The sequence below is a fragment of the Balaenoptera borealis genome (genome assembly GCF_965194805.1).
Source record: "Balaenoptera borealis genome assembly, chromosome: 12".
NCBI lineage: Eukaryota > Metazoa > Chordata > Mammalia > Artiodactyla > Balaenopteridae > Balaenoptera > Balaenoptera borealis.
The window spans coordinates 100,920,199-100,932,881 of NC_138869.1; the positions used below are offsets into that span (position 1 = coordinate 100,920,199).

Sequence of the window (12,683 nt, forward strand, 5' to 3'; positions counted from 1 at the left end):
GCAAGAATATAAAATGGAGAAATTCAAAAAGTGGTGCTGGGAAAACTGGACAGCTACATGTAAAACAATGAAATTAGAACCTTCTCTGGCACCATATACAAAAATAAACTCAAAATAGATTAAAGACCTAAATGTAACACTGGATACTATAAAACTCCTACAGGAAAACATAGGCAGAACACTCTTTGACATAAATCGCAGCAAGAGTTTTTTGGATCTATCTCCTGAAGTAATGGAAGCAAAAGCAAAAACAAACAAATGGGAACTAATTAAACTTAAAAGCTTTTGCAGAGCAAAAGAAACCATAAACAAAATGAAACAACAACCTATGGAATGGGAGAAAATATCTGCAAACGATGCGACCGACAAGGATTGATTTCCAAAATATACAAACAGCTCAACAACAAAAAAACAAACCACCCAATCAAAAACTGGGCAGAAGACCTAAATAGGTATTTTTCCAAAGAAGACATACAGATGGCCAATTAGGCATATGAAAAGATGCTCAACATTGCTAATTATTAGAGAAATGCAAATCAAAACTATAATGAGGTATCACCTCACACCAGTCAGAATGGCCATCACCAAAAAGTCTACAAATAATAAATGCTAGAGAGGGTGTGGAGAAAAGGAAACTCTCCTACAGTGTTGGTGGGAATGTCCATTGGTACAGCCATTATGGAGAACAGTATGGAGGTTCTTTAAAACGCTAAAAATAGAGTTACCATATGACTCAGCAATTCCATTCCTGAGCATATATCCAGAGGAAACTCTAATTTAAAATGATAGGGCTTCCCTGGTGGCACAGTGGTTGAGAATCTGCCTGCTAATGCAGGGGACACGGGTTTGAGCCCTGGTCTGGGAAGATCCCACATGCCGCGGAGCAACTAGGCCCGTGAGCCACAACTACTGAGCCTGTGCGTCTGGAGCCTGTGCTCCGCAACAAGAGAGGCCGCGATAGTGAGAGGCCCGCGCACCGCAATGAAGAGTGGCCCCCGCTTGCCGCAACTAGAGAAAGCCCTCACACAGAAAGGAAGACCCAACACAGCCATAAATAAATAAATAAAGGAGTTCCTTTAAAAAAAAAAAAAAAAACCTTTAAAAAAAAAAAAATGATAGGGCTTCCCTGGTGGCACAGTGGTTGAGAATCTGCCTGCTAATGCAGGGGACACGGGTTCGAGCCCTGGTCTGGGAAGATCCCACATGCCGCGGAGCAACTAGGCCCGTGAGCCACAACTACTGAGCCTGCGCGTCTGGAGCCTGTGCTCCACAACAAGAGACACCGTGACAGTGAGAGGCCCGCACACCGCAATGAAGAGTGGCCCCCGCTTGCCACAACTAGAGAAAGCCCTCGCACAGAAACGAAGACCCAACACAGCCAAAAATAAATAAATAAATAATAAAAATAAGTAAATTTAAAAAAATAAAAATAAAAAATAAAAAAATAAATAAAATAAAATGATACATGTACCCCAATGTTCATTACAGCACTATTTATAAGAGCCAACACATGGAAGCAACCTAAGTGTCCATGGACAGATGAATGGATAAAGATGTGGTATATATACACAATGGAATATTACTCAGAATAAAAAAGAATGAAATAATGCCACGTGCAGCAACATGGATGAACCTAGCAATCATCATACTAAGTGAAGTCAGACAGAAAAAGACAAATGTCATATGATATCACTTATATGTGGAATCTAAAAAAAAATGATACAAATAGACTTATTTACAAAACAGAAACGCACTCACAGATGTAGAAAGTAAAGTTATGCTTACCAAAGGGGAAAGGGGGGGAAGGGATAAATTTGGAATTTGGTATTAACAGATACACACTACTATATATAAAATAGTTAAACAACAAGGACCTACTGTATGGCACAGGGAACTATATTCAATATCTTGTAATAACCTACAATGGAAAAGAATTTGAAAAAGAATACACATATATGTATAACTGAATCACTTTGCTGTAAACCTGAAACATTGTAAATCAACTATACATCAATAAAAAAATTAAAAACTTTAAAACCCAAGAATTTAAAAGGAAAAAAACATGTAATTGCTACTTCTAAACTTCCAACTGTTCTTAAAATATAAATAAACCAATTTGTCCTGAAATTTATTTAAATGATTAAAAATTAAGACTATGTGAAATAATAATAACTAAAGCTTAAAAAATATTTTAAGTATGTCAAAATTAGAATTTATTCCAATTTTAATTTCCTGGTTTTAAAGAAGGCAAAATACCTGTAATATATTTAGAATATACTTTTAAAAAAAGAAGGAAGTGCACTTTTATTTTGCAGTCACAGGCAGATGACATCAAGGACCTAAGAGCTATATCTTCACTTTTTTTAAATGACAATTATCACTGGCATATTTGTGTGCCTACCTCTCTCCCTTACCACATAGTGAGCTCCTTTAAAGCAGAAACTACATCCACTATAAGATAAATTTTCCCACGAACTGCTTTACCTCTTGCCAATTTCTACAAGTTTTTCCAATTCCCCAAAACCTTCCATAATGAGTATTCATACAGCAGAAGTACCAAAACTATCTGTTCAGTAATTAAGTGAACTGATCTTTACCTTCTAGATGAAGTGTGGTTAGTGCTGAGAAATATTCTACATGAAAGATTACACTGTTGCATTTACAATAAGAATAAAGTTACCAAAACTGTAAGTGCATATAAAATTATGTGCTTAAAACTAAATCAACTTACTAGTAATCATTGCCCCAGTCACGGAAGCCAGAAATCCGATGCTGACTGCAATGACAGAGATTACTCTCCCCTGCCGATGCCTCTGTAGCATCACGAACATCAACACTCCTGCAGCACCATGGACAAACAGAGAGGAGAAGAGAGCCCAGAGGAAGATCCAGTACCACATCTCTGAAAGGAAAAGCAAAGTGTTAATAATTCTGTTGAAAAACATCTTAGAAAATCCAGTTTAACAAATAGTGAGCACCCATGATCTGGAAGTAGGTTAAATGAGATAACAGATTAAAAACATGCCTAGTACAGTACTTGATACATAGTAGTACTAAATAAATTTTAACCGTTATCATCGTCACTAATGCTTGATGGGGAAATCATTCCCTCCATGACTTCAGAAGGTCAACGCCTCTAATTTCCTCTAAATGTGCCCATCATATAGCTATAATCTATTAATTTCTCTAATAAACCCTCATGTCTGCAAATCTCTTGCAATAAATTGTATAAGTTAATTAACTGCTGTTTGATATATAATTTTCTATCTTCTATACTAAGTGCCCAGACATTTTTAAAAACTACCACTTAATTCAAATAATAAGTAAAATAAGTACAAAAATTATCTGTTCAATAAATAAATGGGGCTTCCCTGGTGGCGCAGTGGTCGAGAATCTGCCTGCCAATGCAGGGGACCTGGGTTCGAGCCCTGGTCCGGGAAGATCCCACATGCCGCGGAGCAACTGGGCCCGTGAGCCACAATTACTGAGCCTGCGCGTCTGGAGCCTGTGCTCCGCAACAAGAGAGGCCGCGATAGTGAGAGGCCCGCGCACCGCGATGAAGAGTGGCCCCCGCTTGCCGCAACTAGAGAAAGCCCTCACACAGAAATGAAGACCCAACGCAGCCATAAAAATAAATAAAAAATAAATAAATTAAAAAAAAAAAAACTTGCTTCCTTTTAAAAAAATAAACAAATAAATAAATAAATAAATGAACTGATCTTTACCTTCAGAATTCAGAAATAAGTCAGTGATTTTTATCTTTTATGATTTTAAGAATTTCAGGCCATCTCCCTCTTGGCTCTCACCTTTACATACTAAAGAATCAGAATTTTTTTAATTCTTTGTCTCAGGTCATATGCTAGTCCTCAGCAGGAGCTCCTCAAGCTCTATCACCCTTTCTTCAATGTAGCCTCAGTTACTGTTCATTGAAGCCTGGTTTACAGACAGTTGATGAGCATGCCTTTCATTCTCTCTCTTTCTGGCTGAATGGTGGTTGCCAAGGACTTGGGGGAGAGGGAAATGGGGGACTTCTTATTTTAAAATGGCTACAAACACAAGGGATCTTTGTGGCAATGGAACTGCTCTGTATTTTGACTGTGGTGGTGGATACATATACAAGTGATAAAACTGTACAGAACTAAATACACACACACACACAAATGAGTACAGGTATACAAGCAACACTTGCGGAATCTGAAAAAGTTTGGTGGGTTGTATCAATGTCAATATCCTGGTTCTGATATTATGCAACAGTTTTCCAAGATGTTCCCATTGGGTAAATGGGGTAAAGGGCACGTGGGTTCTCTCTGTATTATTTCTTACAACTGCATGTGAATCTACAATTATCTCAAAATTAAAAGTTTAATTTTTAAGAAGAGAGGATATATAGAAAACAGATTTTTTAAAAAATCAGTCTCAGCCTGCTAAATTCTAAGGAATTGACACTTAGAACGGACGTATAATTTGAAATCATTTCAAGGAAGAGACATCTGATATATTTTTCAGTGTTAAAGGACCGTGCATGCTTCTCTGTGGCATAAGAGAGAGATGCTGGTGATTAAGGAAAAACAGACAAAGCTTGCCTTTTAGAGGTTTTTCTCTTCCAGCTTTCAGAGAAGTAATGCTTTCACACTGTCATTCCCAAACAAATAGCTTCAATTTATAAAAAATAAAGACAAAATTGCTTAACTTGCCCTGAAGAATATTTATATTTTAAAAGATATAATTTTCCAGAGTGACCCTAACAAAGCGAGGCTATAATACAGCAACAACAGGGTGGGGAGGGATGCTCATCAAGGCGGTTCTGAGATGAGACAGGCGCTGGAACAGGCACCTACTCTTAATAAGAGCAGCCATTTGCCTTGATCCCCAATCCTGCTTCTTACCAGGGCTACGCCCAAAAGCACTTTTATTTGTTGTCCTTATAATACAGGTGGAGTGAAAATCTTCTTGACTATATGTAACACTATGAACAGGGATTATCTGACATTATAAGTAATGTTGTTTGCCTACTGACTATATAGCTATAGTCAGTTTACCTAATAATTAGGAAAATTAAGTCTAATGTCTTACAAATCCCCAAGATATCAAAGAATTATACAACTGAAACAGAATCTCAGATGGTCCTCTAATGACCAATCCAGGATTATCCCTCAAGCAGACTGAGCACAAACAAACTGCCCAAACTCAAATTTATTTTTATGTTTCTTTGTTTTTCTTAATCACACTATTTATCATGGAAAAAAAAACCGAATGCTGCTGAGAATATCTACAATTAATTTAGATTTCATGTTGTTACTACTATTTTAAATTACCTGATAGATCAATACAACCATGTCAGTGAACAGGGCCTCTGAAGACCTGGATCTACTCCAGATAAACAAGTCTGTCTAAGGTCTGACTCACTATTGGCAAACGCAGGACACCTGGAGAACTGCAGGACCCTAAGAGTAGAGCGAGGACAGATGCCCCAGAGCCCTAGAGAAAGAACAGGTGCTAAGAACGGGAGAGGAGTACGACCACCTTTTCTTAACCTGTGCAGGCTTGTACGGCTAACGTGAACACCCAGAGGCCCAGCTTTCTCTTTCCACCCATATCCCACCTAATCCAAGCTTCTAGCAACTGAGCGACAATAAAAGGATGAAGCCAGAGGGAGGCTTTGCTGGTGCCGAACAAAATACACTCTACAAAACAGAAACCTTGAAGCATGCCGTCCATACAATTACCGTAATTCACTGAAAGGAGATGTTCCGTCTTCATTAAAGCCCTTTCATTATTTTTCCCTATTCAAGGCTGTCCATAATCTTCATCTTAAACTGAATTGTTGCAGTGTGTTTGTTTACTTTTAGTGGGATAAGCGGCAGAGGAGTAGTGATTTGTTCCAGTCTCCAAACAATTCTGGAAATAGCCCTGATCCCAATCTGTATCTCTCTCAGCCCTGGTTGCCAAGTCACTAAAAATTATCTTCTGTGCTTTAGATTTTAATCTTTGGACAAAATTATTTATGAGAAATGAATTTCTCTAGATATCTAGAATATATTAACTAAGTAAAAACAAGTCAAAGAATGGTACATATTGTATGATCCTATTTGTTCAAAAATTATAGGTACAGAGAAACACATAAACAGATTCTAACAATGGCTATCTTTTAAAGATAAGAGAGGAGATGGGTTATATTATTTTATTCTTTACTGATTATTTTTTAGCAACCAGCCTGGTTTTGTTTTTTTTTTTACTTTACTGCAGATACACTGTCTTTTAAAGATAGCTTTTCATTCTAGAATTCATCAAAGGAGAACATGCTCTATGAAGCCAATGCTTCTCAACCCAGACTGCTCACAAGAATTACCCACAGAGCAACTAAAACTATCACTTGAGGGGGGACCTAAACAATTATATTTTCATCAACTCAACCAGATAATCATGACATGCAATAAAGACAGAAATCACCACTCTAGGCTAAGGTTACATAAGAGGTACTTACTAAAAAAATCCAAAAGTCATAAAAACAACAAAACCTATCTCAATAGACAAACACTAAACATAATTTTTAATCCTCTATAGCATATCTAACCCTTCTAACAAAATCATTAGCAAGTAGATACTGAACATTTATATGTATTCAACATACTCTAAGCCTCAAGGTGAAAATAACATACCAGTAAGACTAAATTTGGGAGCTGTTCATAATTTCTATCTTCTTTATAGAAATGGTCCTCGTTATATGTTTAAATAATGTGTTCAAATTTGGCTACCTCAAGTTTTTTTTTTTTCATTCCAGCAAATCTAAGGTGTGGCAATTGCCCCCCCTTAGTTTCTGACACCAGTGACTTCTCAGTTTGGGGATGTATCCCACATAAGCAGCTTATTAAACTCTCAGGGAGATGATGCATTTATAATTTGAAAAAATCCCCTAGATCAGGGGTTGGCAAAGTATGGACCATGAGTCCTATCTGACCACCAACTGTTTCTGTACAGTCTGCAAGCTAAGAATGGTTTTTACATTTTGAAATGGTTGAAGAAAAACCAGAAGAACAGTATTTCATGACACACAGAAAGTACACAGAATTCAAATTTCAGTGTCTATAAAGTTTTCCTGGAACACAGTCATACTCATTCATATTGTCGATGGCTACTTTCATGCTACGATGGCAGAACTGAGTAGTTATGACAGAGGCCACATGGCCCACAAAGCTGAAAGTATTTACTGCAGTTACTATATATATGCTGAGTATGTTAAATACTGGTCCTTTATAGAAAAAGCTTGCTGACTCCTGGTCTAGATGATTTTGACACATACTCCAGGGGGTTGGGTTGTCACCCCACACCCCACTGAAAATTAGTCACAGTACTTTCATATATTATCGAGACCTGACACTTTGGGTGTTGAACTAATGGTCTGTCAATGGCATATATTCTAATACCACAGGTTCTTCAGGGCACAGTATGCAGCTGACGCTATGGGGTACATACACCCATAGTTACACAGAACAAGAGGGAGAAATGTCAAGAAAGATCCCAAGAGAATTCGTTGCCACCTGAATTTTTAAAATAAACAGGACTGAACCAAACGATAAACACACTGGAGATGGAATGAGGGTGAGGAATGGGGAGTGGGGCACTCGAAGCTAACGGTTCTCAGCCTTGGCTAGGGGTTGGAGTTACTTGGGAGAGCCTAAAAGAAATATCACCCTCAGAAATTCTGACTTAATTGGGCTTCAGAATTTTTTAAAGTTTTGATTCTTATGCACAGCCAAGAGTGAAAAACTGCGCTAAGACAAAATGATCTAAGCATGAAATTATGTACAACTGAGAATATGCAATTGCAAAACCTCCGGTTTGGCTAAAGCCAAGAAATATGGAGAGAATTGGCTGCAGATCATAGAGGTGTGCTGGAGCAGCTTTTGTGGGGAAGGGAGGGTGCTTACAGACCCTAAAGATGTGGACTTTATCCTGAAGCTTGAAGGTTATGAGTAGCCAATGAAAGACTTTAAATAAGGAAGTGATACAATCACAATTTACCTTTTAAAAAATTAATTATCCTGGCAAGTATGGGAAAGGGGGACTAGAAAGAGATGAGAGACTATCAGAATATTTCAAGAGTCCCAAGAGAAACTCAGGCCTGGACTTAGGCACTGGCCTTAGGATTGAAAAGAATTTGAAATATTTAGGATTTGCTGATGGCCTGGACGATGGAGGTGAGGAAGATGTGATGTCTGGCCTCCCAGATTTCTGCTATGGACAGCTGAATAGACGACAGTGCTGTCAGGTTTGGAAACGTGGGAAAATGTGTTTCATACATCAGCAATACTATTCAAATGTTGGTGAGAAGCAAGGAGTAGAGAAGCTAAAGGCAAGAATATGTCAAGTAGAAAAATGTGAAGACTACCTATACATGTATATTATGGGCCACGTTTTAAAAAGCAGTAAATCTCAAGTTTGTTGTGTCTGCAATCTTCCTAAGTTCATGATTTGTCAAATTTTAAATCTATGATTACTAACACAATTCTGTTATTAGATATAAATTTGAATCAAATTTAGGCTATAGAAAGCTATAAAGAATGTCACTCTCACCCTAACAATGAGACAAAGATAAACTACAAAATCATAGCTCTTCTTTAGCCCATCAGTCAGGTGACGCTACAAGATAACGAAGTAACCTGAATTTCAAAGAGGGACAAGACCCTCCAAGGAGACAGCTGACATACTATGTTTCCTGTGGCAAAGCACAGGAACAGGAAGTGGGTACCATACAAGTGGGTAAAAAGAAATCAGCTAAAATTTTAACCAACAGTTAAAGTCCAAGTGTGCGATTAACCTGTCAGCTTGGAGTAAGTGACACAAGGAAAGTGCACAGTCACCTACAAGCTCTTTTCCACGGGTCTCTACCGAGCACTCCCTAGAAAGACGGAGACTGGAGAGAGCCACCCCAGTGATGTATGTTGGCCTACAGGAGGTGATCAGTGGCTGCTAAGGGAAACATAGACAACCTGGCGTGCTTCTTGGAAACCTTTTTCCTATTCAAAACAAGCCTTAGCCATTGCTGGAAGGCAGCAAATCCTGTCACCCTCAGGGGACAAGCAAAGACCCACTGCAGCTCCAGCTTGGGGAAGAGTAGAAGGAAAAATCCTTTACCCCTGGGGGAGGGGCAGAAAACCATCCAGGACCCAGGATCCTATTCTAAGCAGAGTCAGTTACTGCTGAGGGAAGGACAGAAGACTCCTGCCCAAGACCAATCACAGATACTAGGGAGAGTGTGGCTACCACGGTTCAGAAAGGCAGGACCGTGGACAGCCTCCCCCCAGATATCCCATTACACAGCGCTTGCCTGAGACTAAAACTGGACAGGACAAGAGAGAAATTTCCCCTGCCCCAGGTAATGAGCAACACAAGGCTGTGGCTGGGGGAAGGCAAGGGTGTGGAGAGACACCTCTTCCATGGTGCAGGCTTGCAGAGATGGCTAAAGGCTGACAATACAGCACTAACACTGATACCAACCCTGCAGCACCCAGCCCCCACCCTGAGTACAAGGCAACAACAGCACCTTCTGGGGAATTTGAAGCCTGGGGTGCGCTGAAGGTAACCATAACAAGAAAGCTCAAACTCGGCTCACTCCTGACTAAATTAAATCAACCTTCACCCTACTGGTCTAGCAGAAGAAGCCCATTTCCAGGCATAAATATTGATATTATATACCTCAGTCACTACTGTTATACATGCAAAGTCCTTAATTCAATAAAAAAATATTGAATTAAGACACCCTCAAAAACAGGAAAACCAATTCATTGTCAAGAAATAAAGTGATCAGACTTAGAGATGATCCAGATTTTAAAACAACCCGACAGGGACTTTATAATTAACATGTTAGAGACTCTCATGGAAAAGGTAGACAACTCACATGAACAGATGGGGAATTTCAGCAGAGAGGTGGAAAGTCCAAGGGAAAGTCAAATGAAAATGCTTAAAAAAAAAAACAAGAAAAGGCAAAAACAAAAAAAAAAAACCATGATATCAGAGATGAAGACTTCCTTTAATGGGCTCACCAGTAGACCTGACATAGTTAAGCAAAGAATCAGTGAAGTTATCATAGCAGCACTATTTACAAGAGTCAAGACGTGGAAGCTACCTAAGTGTCCATCCACAGATGAATGGATAAAGAAGATGTGGTAATATAGACACAGTGGAATATTAGCCATAGAAAAGAATGAAATAATGCCATTTGCAGCAACATGGATGTACCCAGAGATCATCATATGAAGTGAAATTAAGTCAGAGAAAAACAAATAGCAAATGACAGTGGTCCCCAACCTTTTTTGGCACCAGGGACTGGTTTTGTGGTAGACAATTCTTCCATGGACCGGGGCGGGGGTGGATGGGTCAGGCAGTAATGCAAGCAATGGGGAGCGGCAGATGAAGCTTCGCTCACTCGCCCGCCGCTCACCTCCTGCTGTGCGGCCCGGTTCCTAACAGGCCGCGGACCGGTACCTGTCCATGGCCTGGGGGTTGGGGACCCCTGGCATATAATATTGCTTATATGTGGAATCTAAAAAATGATACAAGTGGGCTTATTTACAAAACAGAAATAGACTCAAAGACATAGAAAACAGACTTATGGTTACCAAAGGGGAAAGTTGGGGAGGGATAAATTAGGAGTTTGGGATTAAAATATACACACTACTATACATAAAATTGATAACCAACAAGGACCTACTGTATAGCACAGGGAACTATACTCAATATCTTGTAATAACTTATAATGGAAAAGAATCTAAAAAAGAATCTATTTACCTATCTATTTATATAACTGAATCACTTTGCTATACACCTGAAATTAACACATCATAAATCAACTACATTTCAATAAAAAATTTTAAAAAAAGAATCAGTGAATGTAAAAGTGGACAAATAGAAATTATTCAAATTGAAATATAAGAGAAAAAAGAGTGGGGGAAAAAAAAAGAAGTAGTAGGAGGGAAAAAAGGAACCATCCAAAAGCTATGGAACAATTTCAAATGGTTTAACATACATGTAATTGGAGTCCCAGATGGAGAAGAAAGAGATAATGGAGAAGAAAAATATTTAAAGAAATAGTGGCCGAAAATTTCTAAAAATAATAAAAGATATCGAACCACAAATCTAAGACTCCCAGAGAATCCTAAGCAAGATAAAGACCTCCCAAAAGAACTAAAAAATAACAAAACAAAAATAAAGCACACACACATACCTAGATTCACCACAGTGAAATGACTAAAAAACCAAAGATAAAGGGGAAGTATTGAAGAAGAAATAAGGAAAAAAGAAAGAGAAAAAAAGACACATTACACACAGAGGGACAAAGATAAAAAGTATAGCAAACTTCTCATCAGAAGCAACCAAACCAGATGACAAAATACAATAACACTTTAAAAGACTAAAAGGGAAAAAAATGCAAAGCCAGAACCTATATTCAGGAGAAACATTTTTCAAATTTGGAGGTGAAATGAAGACTTTTTTCCAGAAAAAAAAAAAAAAAGAAACTGGAGGAATTAACTGCCAGTAGACCTGTGCTACATGGCATATTAAAGGAAGCTCTTCAAACAGGAGTGTAATACTAGATGGAAACTTAACGCTCCACAAAGAAGTGAGCAACAAAGAAAATTAAAATGAAGGTAAACATAAAAGATATGTTTTCTGGGCTTCCCTGGTGGCACAGTGGTTAAAAATCCGCCTGCCAGTACAGGGGACATGGGTTCGAGCCCTGGTTGGGGAAGATCTCATGCTGTGGAGCAACTAAGCCTGTGCACCACAACTATTGAGCCTGAGCTCTAGAGCCTGCGAACCACAACTACTGAGCCCGTGTGCCACAACTACTGAAGCCCACGCGCCTAGAGCCTGTGCTCCGCAACAAGGGAAGCCACCGCAACTAGAGAAAGCCCGCGTGCAGCAACGAAGACCCAACGCAGCCAAAAATTAATTAATTTTTAAAAAAAGATATGTTTTCTTATTTTTAATCATTCTAATATTTTAACCAGATTTAAAAATAAGTTGTTGCGTTTTTTCACTTGAAGCCTCATTTAACATCAAAGTTAAAGCTACTGTAGATATTTAAAATAGCTGTCTGCTTCCACTTCTTAAAAGAGAGCAAAAACATTAGTTTTTAAATTTAATTGTGACACCTTCAAGAGCTGCTTGAATATACTGCCTCTCTCAAAGCTTACGGCAATACTGTTTATTACCCACTTAAACTAAATTACCCTTTTACCAGCTAATTATATAATTTTAAACTGTAAATTACAGTACTCATCATTGAATAGAAAAAAAATTCTTAGAAAAATAAATTTTTAATTTAAAACAATCAGAATATCATTTGCTGTAAAAAAAAAAATCAGGTTAAGGCTATTTAAAATAGTTCAAAATTTGCTTTACATTTAAGCCATAGCACTACCTTCCTAAAAGATGCCATTCAGTTTGTTCTTCTCATAATCGATTAGTTACTCAGTTATAAAAGTATAAGGATTAAATGGCAAAATCCGAATCTATTATGAAGTTATAACAGAGCAATATACAATAGTTTCAATTGTTATTACTTATATGCCCTTAAGCATCTTAAATTATACATGTCCTACCAAAAAAATGTCAGTAACAACATATTTGTTTGAATCAGTCACTGACCTAAAAAATAATCTTTTCAGTGACTGATAAAA

The 12,683-nt window shown here is 38.1% G+C and overlaps 1 protein-coding gene across 5 annotated transcripts in view; it reads right to left on the minus strand.

The window, feature by feature from the left end:
* Nucleotides 1–12,683, minus strand: part of TMEM170B (transmembrane protein 170B) — a 58,462-nt gene that overhangs the window by 36,466 nt on the left and 9,313 nt on the right. For all 5 annotated transcript variants that reach the window (XR_014232090.1, XM_082344557.1, XM_082344560.1 and 2 more), the window contains exon 2: nt 2,732–2,902. Coding sequence is in view for 4 of the 5 variants with exons in the window: in XM_082344557.1 (XP_082200683.1) it covers nt 2,732–2,902 (171 nt within the window). In the remaining variant the exon portion in view is untranslated. The remainder of the gene's footprint in view (nt 1–2,731; nt 2,903–12,683) is intronic.